Source organism: Colletotrichum orchidophilum (assembly GCF_001831195.1).
Source record: "Colletotrichum orchidophilum strain IMI 309357 chromosome Unknown Scaffold_223.1, whole genome shotgun sequence".
In the NCBI taxonomy this organism is placed as follows: Eukaryota; Fungi; Ascomycota; class Sordariomycetes; order Glomerellales; family Glomerellaceae; genus Colletotrichum; species Colletotrichum orchidophilum.
The window spans coordinates 25,377-45,647 of NW_019173179.1; the positions used below are offsets into that span (position 1 = coordinate 25,377).

Genomic DNA, 20,271 nt, shown 5'->3' on the forward strand with positions numbered 1-20,271 from the left:
CGCTCTAACCATGCGGGCGCATATTTATTTCATCCTCTGCAGCATTTGCGGAGTTTTGGGCAAGGCTTGGAGTGTGCCAGGAGTAGCATTTAGTCTGAATCCTGACTACGGGTAAGATTGCTTAACCAAACAGTCGATCACGAAGAGTGCATTGTAACTGATACGTCTTAGCAGTACCGCGGTCATTTACTACGCGAACGGTTCTTTTGTGGAAATTGGTCCATTTGAAGGCACCCAAGAGTACAAAACCTTCCTGCGCAGCAGTAAACCGTCTTACACCGTACCTGAATTGGCAGCCTGTCGTTTCGTTCCCCCAAGCCTACAGGGAATTTTCAACATCTGCACTCCGTCAGCAGCTGTAGCCAGCGCCGAGACCCTGTTACGCAGTCTTCAATCCTCGGTTACTTCACACCTGGGTACATCATTCTGCTATGCCGAGCTGGTCCTGCACAATCCGTCGCAGGAAGACGGCTATCAGCGAGATATCTTGCAGGAAGCACTCAAACGTATTGGCCGTCGTCAAGCAGTGAGAGGCGTCCCAGTCCTACCAGCCTCCAGTCTCGCCGTCCACGCCAATTTACGATTCCCTACTGCCAGGACGCTGATGCCTCAAGCGGCGCTCTCCATAGAATACAGCCGTTGGGGGATGAATGTCGCGCTTTTTTGCGTGGATCGATTGGTGCTTGAGGAGCAGCGTCACGAAATCGTCATATTCCCCGTAGAATCGCAAACAGCCGGCGCACAAGATGGCTCAAGAGATAATGGCGCGAGGTTGGAGGAGGCAGGCGAGGCTCTGCGCCGTATCTCCAAACCGCCTCTCGGATCCTGCTCTGTGATCGGTGATATGCCGGATAAGATTCAAGTCCTCATCCTGCACGGCGATTCGGTCCGAGATTCTGGCTTCATGGACTTGCTGAAAGGTTTGTTTGGGAGGAAATTGGTCGCAGAGGCGTATGATTTCGATCCTCTGTTTGCGTCTGCTGTTGGGGGAGCTGTTGCTTCTCACGATAACATGGATCAGGCCTACTTCAATGAGCCCGCAGCGTTTGGGTGTCGTTGGCCGTCCAAGTTATATCGTGAACAGAACCAAGAGCTATAGTAACAAGTTGCTGGGAGTTTTCGATTGGGTTTTTATATATACGAAGTTTCATCATATTCATGGATATCGTCGCGCTCTTGCTCTTCAAGTAAATCACTTTTTATTTTGTTTTCCTCCTCTGAATTGGTGTCAATCTCGCGGGTTCTTCATAAATCGGCACAAGCAAGAGAAGACTAAAACAAACTTACAATATAGACAAAGTTATGTCACCCTGAATCTTCGCTTTCAGATCAATATCGACGTCCAGGTCCATATCCAACTTCACCGAAGGAGCTCCACTGCTGCTCTTATTCTGTACTTGTTGATTCTGTTGATTTTGCGGTACGACCTGCTGCTGCTGCTCACGCTTTTGTCGCTGTTGCCGTCCTCCTCCGGAGGTTTTAGGCTCGTCGTGCCGCTTACTTCTTTTCGCTACATGCTTCTTCGTATCTTCATATCGCGTATTGGTGTCGGATGCGGATAAGGAAGCATCCGGATTCAACCGTGGGGTTTCCTTCTCAATCTTCTCTTCCGTCTCGGTCTTGGGCGGATGTGTTTCCCTTTGCGGCTGTTGCTGTGCTGGCTGTCTGCTGCCCTGTTGGTCCATCTGGTCGGTCTCGCTGTACGGCGGTGTCGGGTGCGACATGGTTTCGCTGCTTTGCGCTGTCATGGGAAACTCGGACGAGATCTGCGCTGTCAATTTGTGTGTGTTGTGGGCGCGTCGTACTGAGATTTTGCGGCTCTAATGAATTGCGTGATTTCGTACTCGGTATGCGTTGCAGTGGGATGGAAACCATCTAGGTCTCTTTTGCGCATTTAGAATGCATGCAGCCCGCACCATCCGATGTTCTAGAGCATGCCCAGAATGACGTAGCCCCGCGAAGCTTGCCCATCATTTGATGTCGAGCCGCGTGGGGACATGTCGACTGTGGCCCATGTCGCCATGACATCACTGCCCCCTCTCGAAATCCGTTGCGGTAAACTGGAGCAGGTGATCGTAAAGGCCCAGAGTATTCGACTATAGCTCACAAGATGAGTAAGATGCAGTGTTGTTGAAGTGCGTATCTAGTGTTCACTGGCACTGGGTATCATGGAGGTTTCACAGAAAACGAGGTGTAGAGGCGTTCCGACCGTCGGACGCCGGTCAGAGTGGGGTAATCGGGTCGGTATGCATCTAGGAGGGTCCGTACCGTCTGACAAGGCCTAAAACGTTGCAAAATCCCCAGTTCCACGGACATCAGTTGCGAACCTTGCCATAATTAGAGGGATCTGGAATACAGTTTATTTGCAGCAAGTCTTATCCTTGCACAATGGATCTAGGTTACTCTACTATCCTTTCAACGACAAAGCGAACGACCTGCCTACCGTTCTTCAATACCTCAAGTTGAGGTGAATGCAAGTATACTGATTTTCAGGAGCATAGAAGAATTTCCAAGATCAAGGCTGTCTGCCGGACCTATGGTTTTTGTTATCGACGGTGCGAGACACCTTTAATAAAGAATACGGTCACATAAACGCCCAAAAAACAAGGAGTGCTTGGTGCTATCAAGTGATATCGCCCTTCACCTTATTGCCTTGCCAAATGCGTCACCCAAAGATGAAATGTTGACGATGAATCGAATCCGACGTCTTCGCAGGAACTCGAAAGGTCTCGCTGAGATCAGGCTTCCTTGTTTAACCGGAATTTGTGGATCCCCGAAGCCGATAGCATAGATAGCGAAGCTGGTGACAAACAGCGTGAATTATGCCATGTTGTAGCCAAGACTTGCGGCGCTCCAGACCCGATGATCCATATCGAGAATAACGAGAGCTTATCACCTGATATCCCTGGACATTGCTCAGTTGATTAGCAGAGTGACGCTCTCAGAATCTGCACTCTGAATGACAGAGCTTGTGGCCCGAAGCGAATTCAAGTAACCGGAGGTACGGATACCGGAACCTGCTGGATGAGGAATGCTGCTACTTAGTTGAGCCTCTACACAATTCTTCCTGGCTGATATTTTATACTTTATGGAACAGCGCGTCAATATTCTAGAAGAGCTGGCTCTCTCGTCTAACTCATGACAACCTCATGTCGCTCCACGAGGCTGGAGACTTGGTATTCCGTACCGGGAAGAGTAAGTGCGTCTCAAATAACACAAAGATGCGTGACGCAGGATTAGCACGGCGCGTGATGGTTGCGTTGTCAGCACCCTGGAAAGGGCCTCTGGCAACGCGGGACGGATCGTTGAAGTCGGCATCTTGGGTAACAGGACTACCTCAAGTGCCATGGTCAGGCCTCTGTTGGTTATCGGAAGACCCGAAATCCCCCTTGGGTCCGAAATCGCATGGCCTCTATTGGCGGTCTGGTACGGGGAGAATTGCGGGAATCGAGGTCCCGATAAATAAATTGTTGTCAGAGTTGTGAGCATTTCCCCCGCGACGTCCTACCTGATGGTGGGCCGATGTTGCAAATGAACGCGGAAACATCCCTGCGCCGCTTTTTGGCTGGCTGCTCGGCGGCTTTTGCTTCGGCGGAAGTCGGAAAAGAGATAGGACCAAGCAAAAATGCATGACCTTGGCGGCCAAAGAACTGGCTCAAGGATCGATGCAAGCAGCGGCCAATTGTCGAATTGTAGCAGTCACAAAGACTTTTCTATCCCAAGTCAACGTCCTCTCGTTGTAGTTACCGGCGGATCATCGCTGAGAGATCTGTGGATGCGGTTTCAGCAGCTCAAAGGATGAAAGATGCAGCCTGGAACTGCGAGGGCAAGGAACCGTGGCAATAATGAGACGCCCGTGTGCTCCTAATAGAGCTGACTTTACTATGGACGGGTTGGCATGCTTGGCCCGGCAGTTTGGTTGTGGAGTGGGAGATGCGCGGGCCCATTCTGTCATGCTGGAGACTTCGTGTTCCGAGTCTTGGGATGAGTCTTGGTATCCGGGTCGGCTCCCACACAAGAGGGCCTGCGACCCGCCCATGCCGCCTCGGTGAGAGGGAGGTGAGAGGGCTTCGATCGGCTTGCCCTTGAAAGAGATTTTCCAGATAGTCTTGCGCTTACTATGATATGGCTTGACAACTCGAGTCCTCGTTCTTTGCCGCCGATACCATTCAACGACAAGCTCCGATCATTCGGTCGGAGCCCGAGCAATGAGTCAGGAGGCCTCGGCAGGTCTTAGACATCGTCACGCAGCCACTTGTAGAATGTCTGTGACCTAAGGTGAAGAAGTGCCCTAGGAAGAAATGCCATTGGCGCATATGCAGCTAGCCGGTCCCACGACCAGGACAGACAGACATGTAGGCCTGGTGCCCAGGAAGGGTTAAGGTAGTCAACGACAAAGCCTACCAAATTCTTCATGTTTCTTGCCTGCGGTACAGCAGAACGCCGGCGAGGCGTGGGCAAGAAGTGATGGAAAAAGACGCAGAGCTTCAGCTGATGGATGGACTCGATAGCACTGCGGCAGCATCGGAACGGGATATTCGCTTCATGGGTAACTCTAAATATGGTGACAGGACGGAACGAGAGCCAAGGCTGGGCAACTGGGTCGAAATCGGTCGTCAAGCTGTCAAAGTGGTGCGCAGCCCGGTCCGCAAAGCGACAGTGGTGGCCCCAGATACGCGGATGTACGAGGTGGCAACGGGCGCCCAGGATCGAGAGGGCCTTGTTGCCCAGGCCTAGGTATGTTGTAGAGTGGAACTTGCGCGGAGGAGAGCAATCGAAAATTCGGAATGACCTAGCACCCTGGGTCCTGGGCGATGGAGTGAGTGCAGAGTGAGTGCACAGTGAGTGCATAAGTGCAAGTGCGGTGGAAGTGGCGGCTGGGATGTCTGCCATTCCTCAGGCAGGCAGATGATCTGATAAGATTGGGAAAAATGGGGCGCCATCAGATAAAAATTTGCTTCAGCGCCAGTGGAACGGCCCCGCCGACTAAAATGACAACATGGGCGACGGACCAACCAATGACCAGCTTCTCAGGACCTCCTTCCCAACAACCGGTGGGGTGTGGAGTCTGGACAACGGTTCGTTCTGCCTTGGTGTTGTTCCTGCCCTTTTCCACCTCGTTCCATCCTTCCCGACCCAATGTCTTCAGCCGGGCGTGGCAGGCACCGTGGTACCCAATGGTGGCACAGCTGCTGCCTACCGTTCTTGAAGCTTACCAGATCTGTTAAAGGCACCTTCCATTTTGTTCACCTTCAAGTGACATTGGATGTATCCCCCTCAGTCACGTTGGCCACGTCTTCTTTGCACCTCGGCCCTGGTCATGCTTGAAGCCAAGCTTTCCTTCATCCTTAATTCTCTTGCCGAATCGCGACAAATTGCCCGGCCGAATGGACCACGACTGGGGCCCGCTAGGCCAAAGGACTTCTGCATCTCCCCGGTGGCCTTTGATGTCTCAGCGGCATGTCTCCCTCGACCCGATGTCATCACCAAATGTGTGTGTACTGTGTTTTGTCTCCGTACAGATAAACACCCAGCAGACGGCCTAGCGATTCATGTATGGCAGCAAACGCTATCATGGCACGACCAACCGTACGCTACCTACGCCGGCCGTCAGCTCGCTCCTCGGCTCTCGCCACGGGCAGAACCCTATGAGACCCATATCGCGCGACGATCTCTTCCTCCAAGGTCCGATGGCACAGCTTCCACCTCGTCCCACCGATCCACGCCCGAGACGTGTACCCAAGACCACGCGAACTGGTTCCCGACCAATCTGACATGTGAGGCCCTGCCCCGGCACGATAATGCGACGACCACGGAACCGACTCTGGTAGCCGAGATGGAGCTAGAGCTTTATTCGGCGCATCGGCTCACATTGACTGCAACTCCACTGCCACCCCACCGACAACTCACACGCCTGTAGCCTGCACGATCTTCTGTGCCTAGCCGACTCTTCTGCACATTGGAATCCAAGCAAGAATACACTAGGTATCCGTACAGATACAACCTAGAACCCTTCCCTTCCGAACACCTTCCAGGGCATGCTTCCCCACATGGTCCGAGTCGCCCAACGATCCGGGCCAAGTCAGCTCGGTAACCTGGACGCCGTTTCGTAATTCTTTGCCAACGATTTTCCAACAGCGCTGCGATGGGACCAACCCCAGTTGCTTCAGTGGAACGCCTGCTAGGTCTGGTCTGCCTTGGACCTGGCCAACAGAAATCTGTCCCACATGGACAAAGTCGCTCTCGGCCACCGCTGGCTTTTACATTCCGTGGACCTCTTCCCCATCCAATAATCCACAGAAAAATCCACTCGGGGTTGAAGGTTCCTTTGCTCTTGGCGGACACACAACTACACGAGCAAAATGGTGCTAATGCTGCATAAGGGTGGAGAGCTAGCTCTGACCTTACACTAGTGGTGGCACCTGTTTACCATCCATTGCCTTCCCTTCGCCGAGCCGATGGCGGATGTAACTTGCGCGACTATCTAGCCAGGTCCCGCAGCTTTGGCGCGTAATACTTAGACCCAGCCTCTGCCCGGCCTACGGACGCTTTCATGTCCCGCAATCAAGCTCTTTTCGGCAACAAAAGACACAATTCCCTGTTGCTCTTGGTGCATATGAGCCTGGCCGCTGCCAACGTCAACCGCCCAGCATAGCCAGACGATTGAACAACACAATCATGGGCTTGTTCTCCAACAAAGCTCCTGTCGAGGAGCAGGTGGCTGCCGACCCTACAGGAACTCCCACATACGACGAGAAGACCGCCGGCGAGCACCCAGGCGACCGATCAAGCGATGACGAACCGATCGGAAAGGACCTCCAGGCCGGTGTCGCCAAGGTCGAGGCCATGACAGCCGTCTGGACGAAGCGTGATCTCATCATTGCCTATACCCTGTAAGTTACCTCCGCGCCGCCCAGAGAGAGAGAGACTGGTAGACCCATTAGGCGATAGCTGACAATATGCGAAGCATTTGGCTGTTCTATGTCGTCACCTCTATCCAGGAGGTCTCGATGCGCGTTCTCTCTCCCTTCGTCACCAGCTCTTTCGCCATGCACTCCTTGACGGCGACTACCAGCGTCATGTCCACCCTCATTGCCGGTCTGATCAAGCTGCCGCTTGCCAAGATTCTAGACACATGGGGTCGTCCCCAAGGTCTCAGCATAATGCTCGTTTGCTGGATTCTCGGCTTCATCATGATGGCTGCTTGCAAAGGCGTTGAAACGTACGCCGCTGCTCAAGTCTTTTACTCTGTTGGGTAAGTTTTGAGCTCAAACTATTATCATCGTCGACAAAAGTTTAACAGCCCGTAGATCCCAGGGTATTTCCTACTGCATCACCATCTTCATTGCCGACACCTCGACCTTGAAGAGCAGAGCTCTGATGCTCTCATTCGCAACGACGCCCTACATCTTCACTACCTGGGCGGCTGGTCCCATCACCGACAGTATCCTCAGCAAGGGCGGCATCGGTTGGCGTTGGGGTCTTGGCTTGTGGTCTATCGTGGCCCCCGTCGTCATTGGCCCTCTTATCCTTCTCTTCCTTTGGAACCAGCACAAGGCGAAGAAGATGGGTATCATAGACGGCCGCGGATCTATCAAGAACATCTCTGGCGCCAAAATCTTGAAGTTCCTCATTGATGTCGATGCCCTCGGTATCCTCATCCTTGCCGCGGGCATGGCCTTGTTCCTCCTGCCGTTCAACATATACTCTTATCAATCCGATGGCTGGCGCTCTCCCATGATCATCGCCTTCATCGTCGTCGGCTTCGTCTTGATCATCGGCTTCGTTGTCTACGAGAAGTACTTCGCCCCTGTCACCTTCATCCCGTTTGCCCTCCTGATGGATAGAACCGTCTTCTTCGGTGGCTTGATGTTTGTGTTTGTCTTCTTCAACTCAGCTGTCTGGGGATCCTTCTTCACTTCCATGCTCATGGTCGTTTGGAACACGTCCACCTCTGAGACCACCTACATTAGCAACATTTACCGCACGGGCTCCTGCTTCTTCTCTATCATTATCTCCTGGCTGATTTACCGCACCGGGCGGTTCAAGCCGTTTGCCCTGTTCTTTTGTATCCCTCTCATGATGCTCGGTGTTGGTCTCATGATCCACTTCCGTCAGCCGGATCAACCCATCGGCTACATTATCATGACCCAGATTTTTGGTAAGTGACATGACGCTGAAGCCATCAAAAAGCATTGTTGCTAACAAATCACGTCCAGTTGCATTTGCTGGCGGACCAACCACCATCTGCGGAGAAATGGCCATGCTGAGTCCCTCCGACCACGCACACGTTGCAGTCATCATGGCCATCCTCGACCTTTTCGGTAGCGTTGGCTCGACAGTCGGTTACACTGTTGCCACCGCGATCTGGACTGGTACTTTCAAGAAGAACATTGCAAAGTACACTCCTGCTGGCACTCCAGTGGACACCATCTACGGCGACATCTACCAGCAGCTTAGCTACGCAGTCGGCACCCCCGAGCGCATTGGCATTCAGCGCGCCTACGGTGACTCGCAGCGCATTATGCTCATCACGAGTCTCTGTCTACTGGTCGGAGCCCTTGGCTCCGTCGCCATGTGGCGCAACATCAACGTCAAGAAGATCAAGCAGGTGCGAGGAAACGTTGTTTAGAGAGGAGTTGTTGGTGATGATACCCCCGCACAGCCTTGCTCTGTGATGTAAAAGCGACCTCTTATTCATCTACACGATCCCTGAACGGAATCGTCACTTGATGTGTTGTTTATCTAGTTTAATTTACGCGGAACTTGGAAACAACTCTAGTAGAGATGGCTTCCGCCTTTGAATACGACCGTACTTATTTCATGATGATTTTCTCGAAAAACCTTCTTTGCTTGATAGTCGCTTGCTACCTATTGAGACCTACATAATCTGCTTACTCACTTACGCTCTGTTAATTCATCCGGATCAATGATCAACCCTCTTGGTGGAGGTCCTTCCTCATCACCTTTTTCAAACTCTCCTCCGAAATCGTTATGTACTTATCAGGCGAGACGCTATCCTCAAAAGGCACCCTCAACCACTCATCCGCCTGCGCAATCTTGCCCCCTCTCAACTTGAGGTCAATGACGCCCGAGTACTCAAACGGCAACCCAGTTGCCTTGCGCCTCCCCAAGTCGTTGACAAAGACGCCCTTATTGACGGTCCGGAAGCTGCAGTACCCATTGCCTTGTGCGTCCGTCTCGGCCCAGTAGACGGGGTACTGCTTGTCGAGGTAGACTTCAAAGTCCTTGTGCGCGCCGTTCCAGTGCTTGTGGTGACGTTCGAGAAAGGCAAAGGGGATGTGGATCTGGGCGCCGTGGTCGGTCATGAAGGAGTCTTTTGTGAAGAGGTCTAGGAGGGGTTGGGGGTCGCGGGCGGCCCAGGCGCGGCAGTAGATTTCGGGGAGGGATTGGAGGTCTTTTGGGGCTGTGTTGTTCATTTTAGAGGTTGTTGGTGCAAGGCAAGTCTTGGAGGTAGACCTATTTTTTAATTTTGGGGCTTGGTTGACAAAGTTTCTGGAGGCTTGTTTTTGTTTTTGGACAATGTTCAAGGTTAGTTGACAGGAACCGTGTTGGCAGATACAGCCTTGGCAGCAGCAGCAGGAACGACCTCCTTTTAATCAACGAGTAGGTAGGTAGGTAGGTTAGCCTAGGTCGGGATGGTGGTTGGGGAAGCTCCGCCGTGGAGTAAAGATGGAATGAAACCGGAGACTCTGTGTTGATCGGACGAAGAACGGCTGTGACGTGATGGGTTCCAAGCGACTCGACGGGTTACGGAGCGGAGGATTCGGAGATGGGGAGGGGGAGGGTGAAGGTACTTTGGAGATCAGCCATGAGGCGTCCGGGGACTAGGGGTATACTGCATCGTTCTTGATGGACTTCGTTCCGTATTTTGGGCCTGCATGAGTAATGTATCTCGTTCACGCCTACTGCGTAAGTAAGAGGTCATGTTATGTTGTGAGTGTTGCAGATCACGTTACTGAATGTAGGTACTGCTGCTTGCTGCAGGTACATGTCTTATGCAAAAAAAACGTAGCCAATAAGATGGGCTGGGTGACATAGCACCTTCGCTTCCTTCAAAAGGCAGTCTTCACATTGTCTTCCAAGTCAAGTTCCCGAGTATAGAAAGACAGAGGCTTCCGAGAAGCGCAGTGTCTTTTCCACGTTGAACCTTTGTTTTCCAGGGCAAAGGACATTGGACCGCCTACTTACTGAAATGGTTGAAACGTCTGTATGAAAGATGCCGAACGTCGGCTTTCCATATCAATCTCGACACATTTTGGGGATGATGGTCAGGAACCGCAGGCTGGAAGACGTGATTTTGATGCTCTCAGCAAAGAAAAGCGGCGTGGCGCTTCTTCCGTCACCCATAATATGGAGGATGCGACGGGAGAGAAGGCAGGAAAAGATGACTTCCTTGCCTGCCTGATCCTACACATTGCCGTTGCATCGGTATTGGTGCCTGCGAGGCTTCCGCGAGGTGCGGGGAGATGCGTGGTGGGAGACGCGGAGATCTAGGGAATGTGGAAGACGGCTTCCGCACGATGGAGCGGCAGTGCTAGAGCGGCCTCTTTCCAATCCATCAGTATAGACATCTCTCTTCATCACCAAGATTCTGCCAAAGCCCAGCTGCTGTGAGCAGTTCTCTTGTTCTAAGCAGAAGTCTAGGGTTCAAGATGACGAGCACAAAAGTCCTCCGTGGGCATCATGGAAACGCCAAGAAGACCCTACTCGCCTCCATGGCCATTAGCACGGGGAGGGTGAGGTTTCTTCCAGACTTCTTCTTATTTGCTTTGAACATATGAATTGATGATGGTAGCAACTCAGCCTTTTCGACAGTCTTGACAACGGTATTATTGCGATAACCATAGGCCGACGAGCTTTGAGACATACATGCACGGAAGCTCATGAGGTCAATCTGTGCTAGTCGGGGGTATCGTCGCCTCATACTACACCGGAAGCTGCGTCGACGGTCTGCAGTCCGGATGGCCAATGGACAAACGGAGCCGTTGCTAACCGTCCTCATTGGAGCGGTTGTCAGCATTCTCGTCGCAGCCCTGCGAGCTGTGTCCGTCAACCTGGGCATGATGATTGCTGGGCGCGTGTGTAGCGGCTGGTCCGAAGTTGACGGGCATCTGATATCCTGTCACGCCAATTCATCTCACCAAGATCTCGCTGCCCGAGAACCGTGGGTTCTTGGTCGGGTTGAAGGGCCTGAAGAATGCGTTTGGATTCTTTATTGCGAATTGGATCGGGTACGCGAGGTCGTTTGCGCAAGTGAATGGGCAGTGGCGTATTCCGCTGGCTATGTATAAGCATCAGCAAGCATGCGATGAGACCTTGGTATTCAAATCTCTTGGTTCATTGCTTCGTTTGAAATCGATTAGGTAGACAGCAGTCAAGGATACCTACTTAGTAATGCAGCTTCTTGTTCACCACATTAATAAGAGGCTTGCCGGCATCTATGCGCTCCAAATTCGCTTCCAAGACTCCCAAAACTCGTTCCCAGTACCCATCCGTTCTCCAACTGACATGAGGCGTGATGAAGACGTTCGGCGCCTTCCACAGTGGGTGATCCTTCGGAAGCGGCTCCGGATCCGTAACATCCAACGCAGCCGCCCGGATCTTGCCACCCTCGAGAGCTTCAATGAGGGCATCCGTCTGAATGAGGGGACCTCTGGCGATATTCGAAACAAACGTCTTGCGTTTCGATAGAATCTCAAATTGCTGTTTGCCAATGAGCCCTTTGGTTTCCTCGGTGAGGGGCAGGCCCAGCACCAAGAGGTCCAGGTCTTGGCTCAAAAAGTGGTTGATAGCCTCTTTGGATGCGCCGTGGAACCATTTGGCCGGTACCAGTCCGTCGGGGTCCCCGGTCCCGGGGACGCAGTAGCTGTCGTCTTTGCGAGACTCGGCGGTCGAGCGCTCGCCTCTGGTGTACGCGTATACCTCCATCCCCATCGCTTGCGCGACTTTACCGCACTGGCGACCTATTGCGCCGTAACCCAAAACGCCCCTGGAGGCAACTTGGTTAGCCGCCGACTTTTCTCCTCCTTACAGCCTGCGGATCATAGACTGCGGATCGGGACTTACATGCGAAGGCCGACTGAGTCTTCAAAGTCTACCTCCATGGGCCCCTCCCAGAACCCCTCCTTCATGTGGTTGACATATCGCTGGAAATGATGCTGGTGAGCTAGCCATGTACCAATCACCCATTCCGCAATCTGCGGCCTGTCACTCTCACGTCAGTGATCCGAGTCTCGTGCGCGCGCAAGATGCCCATGGTTTTGGGATCAGCACTCACGGATGGCAGCCATTTGTTGTGCAAAACGAAACATTGGGGTCCTTATAGACCTCGTGGTCAAGCCACCTGTCCGCCCCGGCAGAGGTCAACTGCACGAAGCGGACCTTGGACATGCGATGCGGGGACGGCGGATTAAACGCCATGAATATCGTCACGCCATCCCACACCTCATCCGACAGTTCGTCTGGCAAGAGAAAGCCGCCGCCGGGCTTCAAGTTGGACTCCCAACAGACTTTGAGGCCGGGGAAGCGCTCCGAGATCCTGCGTGTCCATTCCGTGTTCTCCGGTGACGAGAGGAATACCAAGAGTTTGTCGCCTGCCAGAGGGCTTTGGCGGTTTGCGAGATCGCCCATGCTGATGATGACTTTTGGTTGTGTATGTCGTACAAGGTTAAGAAATGGAAATAGGTGGGTTAGAGGGTACTCCCGGGCTTGGTGTGCAGCAAAGTGTTATTAATACCGTACGTAGTGTATCGCTTCAATTTAATAAAGAGTGTCCACGGTAGAGGGTTGCCGATAACGGATTGGTGGACTCTCATAGGCTGAAACTGTAAAATGACTGGGTATTAGTCCATCCACCGTTTTGTCAGAACGTGGGGCCTCGGTGCTCCGCTGTCGTTCCGAGACCGGGAAGTATCCGCGATACCGGCTATTTATCAGCAGCGCAGCGAACCCGGCCCGGCGTGGGTTTTTGGACCTGCCTGTCTGAGAGATAACGAGTGTTTAAGTCCCGCTTGAGTAGGCCGAAATCAACCGGATGCAGTGCAAGCGATTGCCGGTACTAGCACCTAGAGCACGCAAACACCCACTGGCAACGTAGGTCACGGGGCAAAATACGAGTCAGGTCATTACACCACTCCATTTGCCTGCCAGCTGATTCCACTACACCCCGATTCCAGGCGCATCAAGAATTCACATGACGATTTATACGTGCTGGAAATGAATATGCTCTATCTCTCGGGGATCTAGCATACAGTGACCCGGCGAGACATAGCTACTGGCAGAGTCCTTGCTTTCTCCGCATTGCAGTAGTCTCCAGCTCTTCTCAAGTTGCTAAAGCCAAGATTTAGCTTCTATTCAATACCAGACTTACCTTTGAAAGAGCACAATTTTCATACCTAGTTAACTCACCCGTTATAATGCATATCGTCTATAATATTCAAGAACATATATTAATAGATAGGGCTTTCATAACTTAAGCAATAGATTATAAATAACGTTCACAAGACCTTTACATATTAATACAACTAATTACAAATCAACTATACATCTCAAAGACTGGTCGGTGTATATTTAAGTGAGTAGGGTAAGTAAAGTCAAGTAGGTATATCTCACTGTGACTGTAAATCACTGCAAATGCGAATGAAGTATATAAAGATACCTGGTCTCACGCCTAACTCGTTCTCGTGTGCCCGACAAGCCGCCCAGCTGCCTTTCTCCTCCCAGGGGAACCTAAAACACTGGCCTGCTTCCATCGCGGCCTCTACCAAAGATCACCCAACCTCCTCAGTTCCCACTCTCCGGCAAGAACGCTAGATCCTCGCCGAGATCCTCGCCCAACCTCTCCCCATTCACCTGCAACGGCTTACAATCCTGCAACACGAACATCATCCTCGCCCACTCCGTTGTGCTCCTGTTGACCCACTGGTGGTTCGTCGCTCTCTGCACGGCGACATCACCCCTCTTCATGCTTTCCACATCCCCCGAGTCGAGCACCATGTCGATCTCGCCTTCTAGCACGATACCGTAATCCAAACTCTGGGTGCGATGCATGCCGCAGCGGTAGCCCGGCGCAAAGTCGACGCAGCGGATGACTGTGCCGTTGGAATTGACCAATCCGAGCTTGTTGGATGCCGTGAGGTTGTCGTGCGCGGCGATGTCGGCGTCACCGTTCAGATCTGCGGGGAATTGGGAGGTGGTGTAGACGACAGAGAAGGCCATTTTGTTATCGTCGTACGGTTGCCATGAGAAGTCTGTAGCAGAGTGGACGACGGCCTTTGCGGTGGAGGGGTTGTGGCCTGTGACGAGCCGGCGGAGGGGAGGGAGATTGGATAGTTGCTGGTTTGTGCCGTTCGCAGGTGCTGACATTGTGCTGGTAGTCTTTGTCGGTGGGAAGCGGGAAGGACTAGGTAGGACTCGAGTGGGATGGTTGTTTCAAGGGAGTGTTGGATATATCTGCATCAAGCTTGGGTTTTATGGTTTCCATGGGAATGGGAATATCCGAACTGCTACTAGCTTGGCAATCGTGCTCCTTGTCGGACCTAACTAGTGGAAGACGACTTCCGAGACCAGTCGTACAGCCAAGAAGAACTCCGTTCACGTGATCGGAACCTCGGTTCATGAACCTATGGTCTCTTTGTCTTCCGACCACCAGATAGATGCTATGGCTGCCGATGTGGCATGCTCAGACCATCATTCTACTCATTACATTACATTCCTTCTATCCGTTAACCCGACGCCATTTGCAAGCATCTGTACCCAAGATTTCAGTCACCCTTGCAAAATGGCTGCGAATCGTAGTCCCTTCACTATTCACAACCTACCATATGGCATTAATTCCACCCAGGACAACGCAACCCGGAGATGTGCAGTCGCATTCAACGAATGGGCGGTAGATCTTGACGTGCTCTGGCGGTCCGGTGTGTTCGACGGTATCGAGGGTCTTGAGGAGCATGTCTTCAACAATGTTGGCGCGCCAAGAATACCCAATTTTTATTGGCCAAGACCCTTTTACTCACATACTCACTACAGGACAATCTTAACGCTTTCGCTGCTTTGCCCAAGACTAGCCGACTACAGGTTCGAGAAAAGCTGATTGAGCTTCTGTCAAAAGGCGATGTCACCAAGGAAGCTGAGACAAAAGATACTTTTCATCCGCTGGAGGCCGTCGAGATGCACTTTCCTATGGACACGCGTAACTTCTCTGACTGTGAGTCCTTGACATGCAGTGGACAGAAACAAGGAGTCCCATATGTAAGCTGACTGTGAGGCGGAAGTCTACTGCTCTCTCGAGCATACCAAGAACGTAAGTGTTCCAGTCCTCCACGTCGCAATCTCTGACAGGCCGCAGTGTACTGCAATCTTTGGCAACAATCAAATCAGCCCGAGCTGGTTCACGATACCTTCGGTCTACAACGGACGAACATCGAGTCTGGTCGTGTCCGGGACTCCTATAACAAGACCTCTCGGTGTCTTCCCTGCGTCCAACGATGGCAGCGTAACAGCCCCGGCCTTCCAGCCCGAAACCCACCTTGATTTCGAGCTTGAAATGGGTATATTCTTGTCCAAATCCGTTCCTCGCGGTCGACGTTTGCAAATCCAAGACGCAAAGGAGTCAATCTTTGGTCTGGTGTTGCTCAACGACTGGTCCTCGAGGAATACACAGTTCTTCGAGATGGCTCCGCTCGGTCCATTCCATGCCAAGGGCTCTGCAACGTCTATTTCACCTTGGATAGTGCCCGTTGAGGCTTTGGAGGCGGTCGCTTGCCCTCGCCATGCACCACAGGAGCCGGCTCCACTTCCACATCTCAAGGCGCCCAGCGATGAGAAGGCGACTTTCAACATTGAGACATCAGTCAAATTAATTCGTGAGCCCATCTTTACATAAACGGTTTTGAGCTGTCGCTGATCTATTGCAGGCGAGGGAAAGATGTATGCAATCGGCCAGAGCAACTTGAATGAGCTGCACTGGACGCCGTTTCAGCAATTGACGCATCTTGGAAGCGCCGGCGAAGGCCTCTCTACTGGCGATCTCTTTGGAACTGGAACAATATCGAGTGCAGTGAGTTCCCACGTCGGACTCGAACTCTGGCCAAAAAAAAAAAAAAAAAAAAAAGGCTGACATATTGCACAGAGAACCAACGGAGCTGGCGAGAAGATTGGACTTGGATGCTTGTATGAGAGGAAGCTGACCGGCAACGAGCTCACAACTGCTCCACCAGATATCATCGAGACCTTCCTCCAGGACGGTGACGAGGTTGTGTTGGAAGGATGGGCAATTCAACCAGAAACGGGCGAGGTTCTGTTCGGCTTCGGGGAAAGTCGTGGTAAAGTGTTGCCTGCGGTGTAGCGTTTGTGATCAAACCACTGTGCATACTAGAAGGCTTTCTTTCCTTTTTGCATTAATTGGGCCTGATAGGTGGAGCAACATTGTCATAGAGAAAAAGCCGTCCACAAAAATCGTAAACAAATTCTCCGTGCAAGAGACTGGACTGTTGCCGGTGACAAGGGCTTGTATCGAATGCTGCCTTAGCTCACTCTCAGCTGCCAGAAAATACATCATCGAAATCCCAAACTTCTGCAACGGCAGAAAAATCAATAAACTGTAGATAGTCAAGACCAAAGTCCGGTGTCGACCCCGGAGCTTCTGTTTCATGGCGTTCGATTGTCTTCAGCACAAGACCGGGGTCTGATGCAGCTTGCTGCCCGAGCTCTCTCAGCGTTTCATTCTCCAACATTTCTGGGGTGACTGCCGAGTCCAATGACATCGTCGCATTCGCAGCCGCAGCCGCAGCTGAATTATTGCCACCAGTAATGCTGATGGGCAGTGCTATATTGTTTTCTCGGAGAAGTATAGGCAGATCTGTGAGAGCCTGTGACGCGCTGAAAGAGATATGAGCCACAACCTGTAGCGCTTGCATGATTGAACCTGCCAAGACAGATGCGGCGGCCATTGTTATGGCTTCGGTTCTTGTCAGGCTCACAACCGACTTTGCTGCTCGAGCCATGGCGTTGCTGGCATGCTCTGGATAAGGGTCCCGCAGAAGCAAGCTGGTTTGGTGCGGGTTGAGGTTATCGAACTGTTGAACGAGATTGATCGTATTGACAATTGCGCGGACAGATCCCAGCCTGTAGTCGGCTATTGCAACTCCTTCGTCAACCAACGTATCTGCCAATCCTGCAGCCAAGGTGTCTGCAAGTATCAGAATACCAAGGTGGAAATGGAGGACAAGCCAAACTGCAGCCGTCAGTACGTTGCACCACTAATCGCAATGACCATGTTCAGTGGATCTGACCGTCCCAATGGTACAAGTCAAAATCCCCAAACATCCACAATCAGACGGCCCAGCCCAGTCATATCCAAACACCCAGGTGTCGAGGAAGCGACTTACTGTAACCAAGCTGACTCTTCTCATTGAGCAGAATGAAATCCCGAGCAATGCGTTCCATGTGTGGGCCAAAGACAGTCTCGAATTGCCTCAGCTTGCTAAAGCAGAACTTGAGGGCTGCTTGTGGAGTCAGGCTGGTACGGTTGTAAAACAACGAGTCCTGTACATCAGTGACAGATGCCCAGCACATAGTCTTGCATGAGCTTCCTAGCTGTAGAATCTTTAACACCATGGCGTCGCTTAATAGGTCCGTTGTCGGGCCATTGCCGGTGGTATATGCTGCAAAGTCGTCGACTTGATGAGAGACCAGGGCCCACACGCGTGCTTGTGAGCTGGGGCCGCAGATGAGCACCGGCGGTTGACATCTCAACAGGCTCCTCGAAATATCACAGACGAGACCAAACCAGTAGGCACTGTCTTCGAGATGGCCAAACTCCTCACGTTCCGTACCTGGTAGGATGGTGGAGATTCGCGTCTTGATTCTAAGGTGGAGATAGTGTCGTAAAGAGGTCTCGTAGCAAAGTTGGCTGACCATCTGGCTGTCTGCAGGGCCAAGTGACGGAGTGATGGCAAATAGGTAGAGGGCCAGAATAGATCGATAGCTCGGCAAGGTCAGAATCAGCAGAGCGTCACGATGCGCTTGATTCCATAGTGCCTGCATGAGTCGCCGCCGTCCTACTTCACTGCGCTGACCTGCGTCCTCAAACAAGCTCATGGGCAGCCAGCGAGCGGAGAAGGCATGGACAGCACTCATCAGGGCTTGATTGATGCATGCCTCTGTTGCACCTGTATCATCCTCGCGGGCAGAAGTATCGATGGGCAAACGCAAGGTGTCGACAGTTGAGCTGTCAGCATTGAGTGAACTTCTAGCAGCATCTAGGGTCACCATCAAACGCGAAACGAGTGTCTTTGGCGCCTTTGCGTGCGTTAGCAAAGCTGAGCCAGAAGGGGGGGTTGCGGGTTGGGGGTTGAGGGTTCTCTTGTCTAACCGTGGTCAAGCGCTTGAAAGGGTTGCACTCGTTACCGATCCACAACCCGAGTCGTGGCTCGAAAAGGGATGTGAAGATGTCCCAAAGGGCATGGTGGAGACGCAGAGCTTGCTCTCGATGTTCGGTCTGACATGGAGTCGTAGAAACGCGGCTTGGCAAAACGGGACTGTCGTCTTGCGCAGGTGATGCTTTCTGGCTGCGGGCCCTCCCACGAAGCTCCCTGCGCCTGATGAGCCACTGCGAGGATTTATTAGCTGTTTGGGATTTTCCAGTGGCCAGTTGAGGGACTCACGTCAGTGCTGCAAGCCTTCCCTCGGCGCTCGCAGTTCGAACATGGCAGGCCGGACTTGAGACGGGCATCGCAGCCGATACGCGAGCGACGACACTCATCGCAGCTCTTGTTCTGCTTCCGCGCGATCATGGGGCAAGTCTGCACCGCCGGGCGCAAGGCTCATTGAACTCGGTTCCGGCAACTGGAGCGGTGCATGGCGATTTCACACCCCGGCGGACGAACCCCGCCAGAGATGGATTGATTTACCTTAGCCCGTTGCAGGTACCCCAAGTCACCTGACCTGACCAGTAGTACGCTGATGTGGGAAAGAGGGTTCGTCCTAGTTGGATCCGATGGCAAGGCACCTTAGGTCACTTCATAGGATTAACGACAGTTCAACCAATTTGATGCTTCCGCTTCGTATCGAAACCTGTGAATCTTGACTCGTCTTATCAACGTCTGATGAGACTTGAGCCCGGATTCACTCTTACCCTACCATCTCCCTTATTCATCTAAAAGTTTGAACCAATCACGGTTAGTTCCCCCGCAATTACACTGGCCAAGAGACCGGGTTACATACAAGGTTATGGTCATTCTGACTGACCCCACCGCGAGAGTGGTCCCCAGTTCAGCGCAATTCAACAAGATGAAATTCTCGGAAGCGAGAATGTGGGGAAGAAAGGAAGGACCCCCCCGCATCCTTTCCCCAGAAATATCGGCCGCAAATGTGGGGTGCCAAGATCACCTCGCTTCCGATGTTTTAGCTTGCTAATCCTGGGACGCCCTTTGCCAATCAATCAATAAATAAATCGATAAATACTCACCTTCAGCCATGGGACGGTGCTGCCTGGGATTGTCATGCGTCGCCGCCAACAAGTGACAATGAATACCAATACACTGGAAAGAGGCGCCGCCATGGAGTTCAAGGACACCATCACCCACCATGAAGGCCCTGTTGGTCCTGGCGCCCACAAGGAGATATTGGGCGCAACCAGGGAGACTCTCGTTATCGACAACGCCCTTGCAAAACGCGTGGTGCGCAAATACGACTTGCGCATCCTTCCGGTTTTCCTTCTCATCAACCTCTTCAGCTTCATAGACCGAGTCAACATCGGCAATGCCAGGATCTTGGGACTGCAGACTGACCTGGCGCTAGACGTCGGACTTCGCTACAACATCGCGTTGATGTGTTTATTCGTTTCATATTGCGTGGTGGAGCTGCCGTCTAACATTGTCTGCAAGAAGGTTGGGGGCCACATCTGGATTCCGTTCCTGGTGTTTCTCTTCTCGGTGCTCACCATTTGCACCTCGGTTGTCGAGAACAGGGACAGCCTTTATGCCCTACGCTTTCTCCTAGGTTGTGTCGAAGGCGGCATATCGCCCGGCCTGGTTTGGCTCCTCTCGCAATTTTACCGCAGAGACGAGCTCGGATTCCGGACCAGTATCTATATCTCCGCCGCGAGTGCCAGTGGCGCCTTTGGTGGTCTTCTGGCCATCGGGTTAAGCAGCATCCCGAGATGGGGCCTCATTCACACGTGGAGGAATATCTTTTTCTTTGAGGTGATTTGCGCCCCTTTTACCCCCCACCCCACCCCCCCCCCCC

At 52.5% G+C, this 20,271-nt stretch overlaps 10 protein-coding genes across 10 annotated transcripts; 5 read left to right on the plus strand and 5 right to left on the minus strand.

Moving 5' to 3' along the window:
- Positions 1-10: 10 nt before the first annotated feature.
- On the plus strand, positions 11-1,099 carry CORC01_13920 (uncharacterized protein; the record flags this gene model as incomplete). The annotated part of the gene is made up of 2 exons (XM_022625535.1): positions 11-111; positions 175-1,099. 2 exons carry the CDS (start codon positions 11-13, stop codon positions 1,097-1,099), a joined length of 1,026 nt encoding a protein of 341 aa, XP_022467955.1.
- Positions 1,100-1,283: 184 nt separating this feature from the next.
- Positions 1,284-1,724, minus strand: CORC01_13921 (uncharacterized protein; the record flags this gene model as incomplete). The annotated part of the gene is made up of 1 exon (XM_022625536.1): positions 1,284-1,724. The coding sequence occupies one exon, from the start codon at positions 1,722-1,724 to the stop codon at positions 1,284-1,286; it is 441 nt and encodes a 146-aa protein (XP_022467956.1).
- A 2,770-nt stretch (positions 1,725-4,494) lies between these two features.
- Positions 4,495-4,737, plus strand: CORC01_13922 (uncharacterized protein; the record flags this gene model as incomplete). Its single annotated transcript, XM_022625537.1, has 1 exon — positions 4,495-4,737. One exon carries the CDS (start codon positions 4,495-4,497, stop codon positions 4,735-4,737), a length of 243 nt encoding a protein of 80 aa, XP_022467957.1.
- A 1,941-nt stretch (positions 4,738-6,678) lies between these two features.
- CORC01_13923 (major facilitator superfamily transporter) lies at positions 6,679-8,632 on the plus strand (the record flags this gene model as incomplete). The annotated part of the gene is made up of 4 exons (XM_022625538.1): positions 6,679-6,893; positions 6,968-7,255; positions 7,311-8,161; positions 8,220-8,632. The coding sequence occupies 4 exons, from the start codon at positions 6,679-6,681 to the stop codon at positions 8,630-8,632; spliced, it is 1,767 nt and encodes a 588-aa protein (XP_022467958.1).
- Positions 8,633-8,933: 301 nt separating this feature from the next.
- On the minus strand, positions 8,934-9,440 carry CORC01_13924 (uncharacterized protein; the record flags this gene model as incomplete). Its single annotated transcript, XM_022625539.1, has 1 exon — positions 8,934-9,440. One exon carries the CDS (start codon positions 9,438-9,440, stop codon positions 8,934-8,936), a length of 507 nt encoding a protein of 168 aa, XP_022467959.1.
- Positions 9,441-11,412: 1,972 nt separating this feature from the next.
- CORC01_13925 (D-isomer specific 2-hydroxyacid dehydrogenase) lies at positions 11,413-12,654 on the minus strand (the record flags this gene model as incomplete). Its single annotated transcript, XM_022625540.1, has 3 exons — positions 11,413-12,013; positions 12,091-12,228; positions 12,302-12,654. The coding sequence occupies 3 exons, from the start codon at positions 12,652-12,654 to the stop codon at positions 11,413-11,415; spliced, it is 1,092 nt and encodes a 363-aa protein (XP_022467960.1).
- A 1,152-nt stretch (positions 12,655-13,806) lies between these two features.
- On the minus strand, positions 13,807-14,388 carry CORC01_13926 (cupin domain-containing protein; the record flags this gene model as incomplete). Its single annotated transcript, XM_022625541.1, has 1 exon — positions 13,807-14,388. The coding sequence occupies one exon, from the start codon at positions 14,386-14,388 to the stop codon at positions 13,807-13,809; it is 582 nt and encodes a 193-aa protein (XP_022467961.1).
- Positions 14,389-14,803: 415 nt separating this feature from the next.
- CORC01_13927 (fumarylacetoacetase) lies at positions 14,804-16,369 on the plus strand (the record flags this gene model as incomplete). Its single annotated transcript, XM_022625542.1, has 6 exons — positions 14,804-14,986; positions 15,052-15,229; positions 15,297-15,325; positions 15,371-15,887; positions 15,939-16,081; positions 16,154-16,369. The coding sequence occupies 6 exons, from the start codon at positions 14,804-14,806 to the stop codon at positions 16,367-16,369; spliced, it is 1,266 nt and encodes a 421-aa protein (XP_022467962.1).
- A 190-nt stretch (positions 16,370-16,559) lies between these two features.
- CORC01_13928 (uncharacterized protein) lies at positions 16,560-18,818 on the minus strand (the record flags this gene model as incomplete). Its single annotated transcript, XM_022625543.1, has 4 exons — positions 16,560-17,197; positions 17,412-18,315; positions 18,398-18,634; positions 18,690-18,818. 4 exons carry the CDS (start codon positions 18,816-18,818, stop codon positions 16,560-16,562), a joined length of 1,908 nt encoding a protein of 635 aa, XP_022467963.1.
- Positions 18,819-19,583: 765 nt separating this feature from the next.
- Positions 19,584-20,201, plus strand: CORC01_13929 (uncharacterized protein; the record flags this gene model as incomplete). The annotated part of the gene is made up of 1 exon (XM_022625544.1): positions 19,584-20,201. A coding segment is annotated over one exon (618 nt), but the record flags the coding sequence as incomplete, so codon positions are not given.
- Between the last annotated feature and the right edge of the window lie 70 nt (positions 20,202-20,271).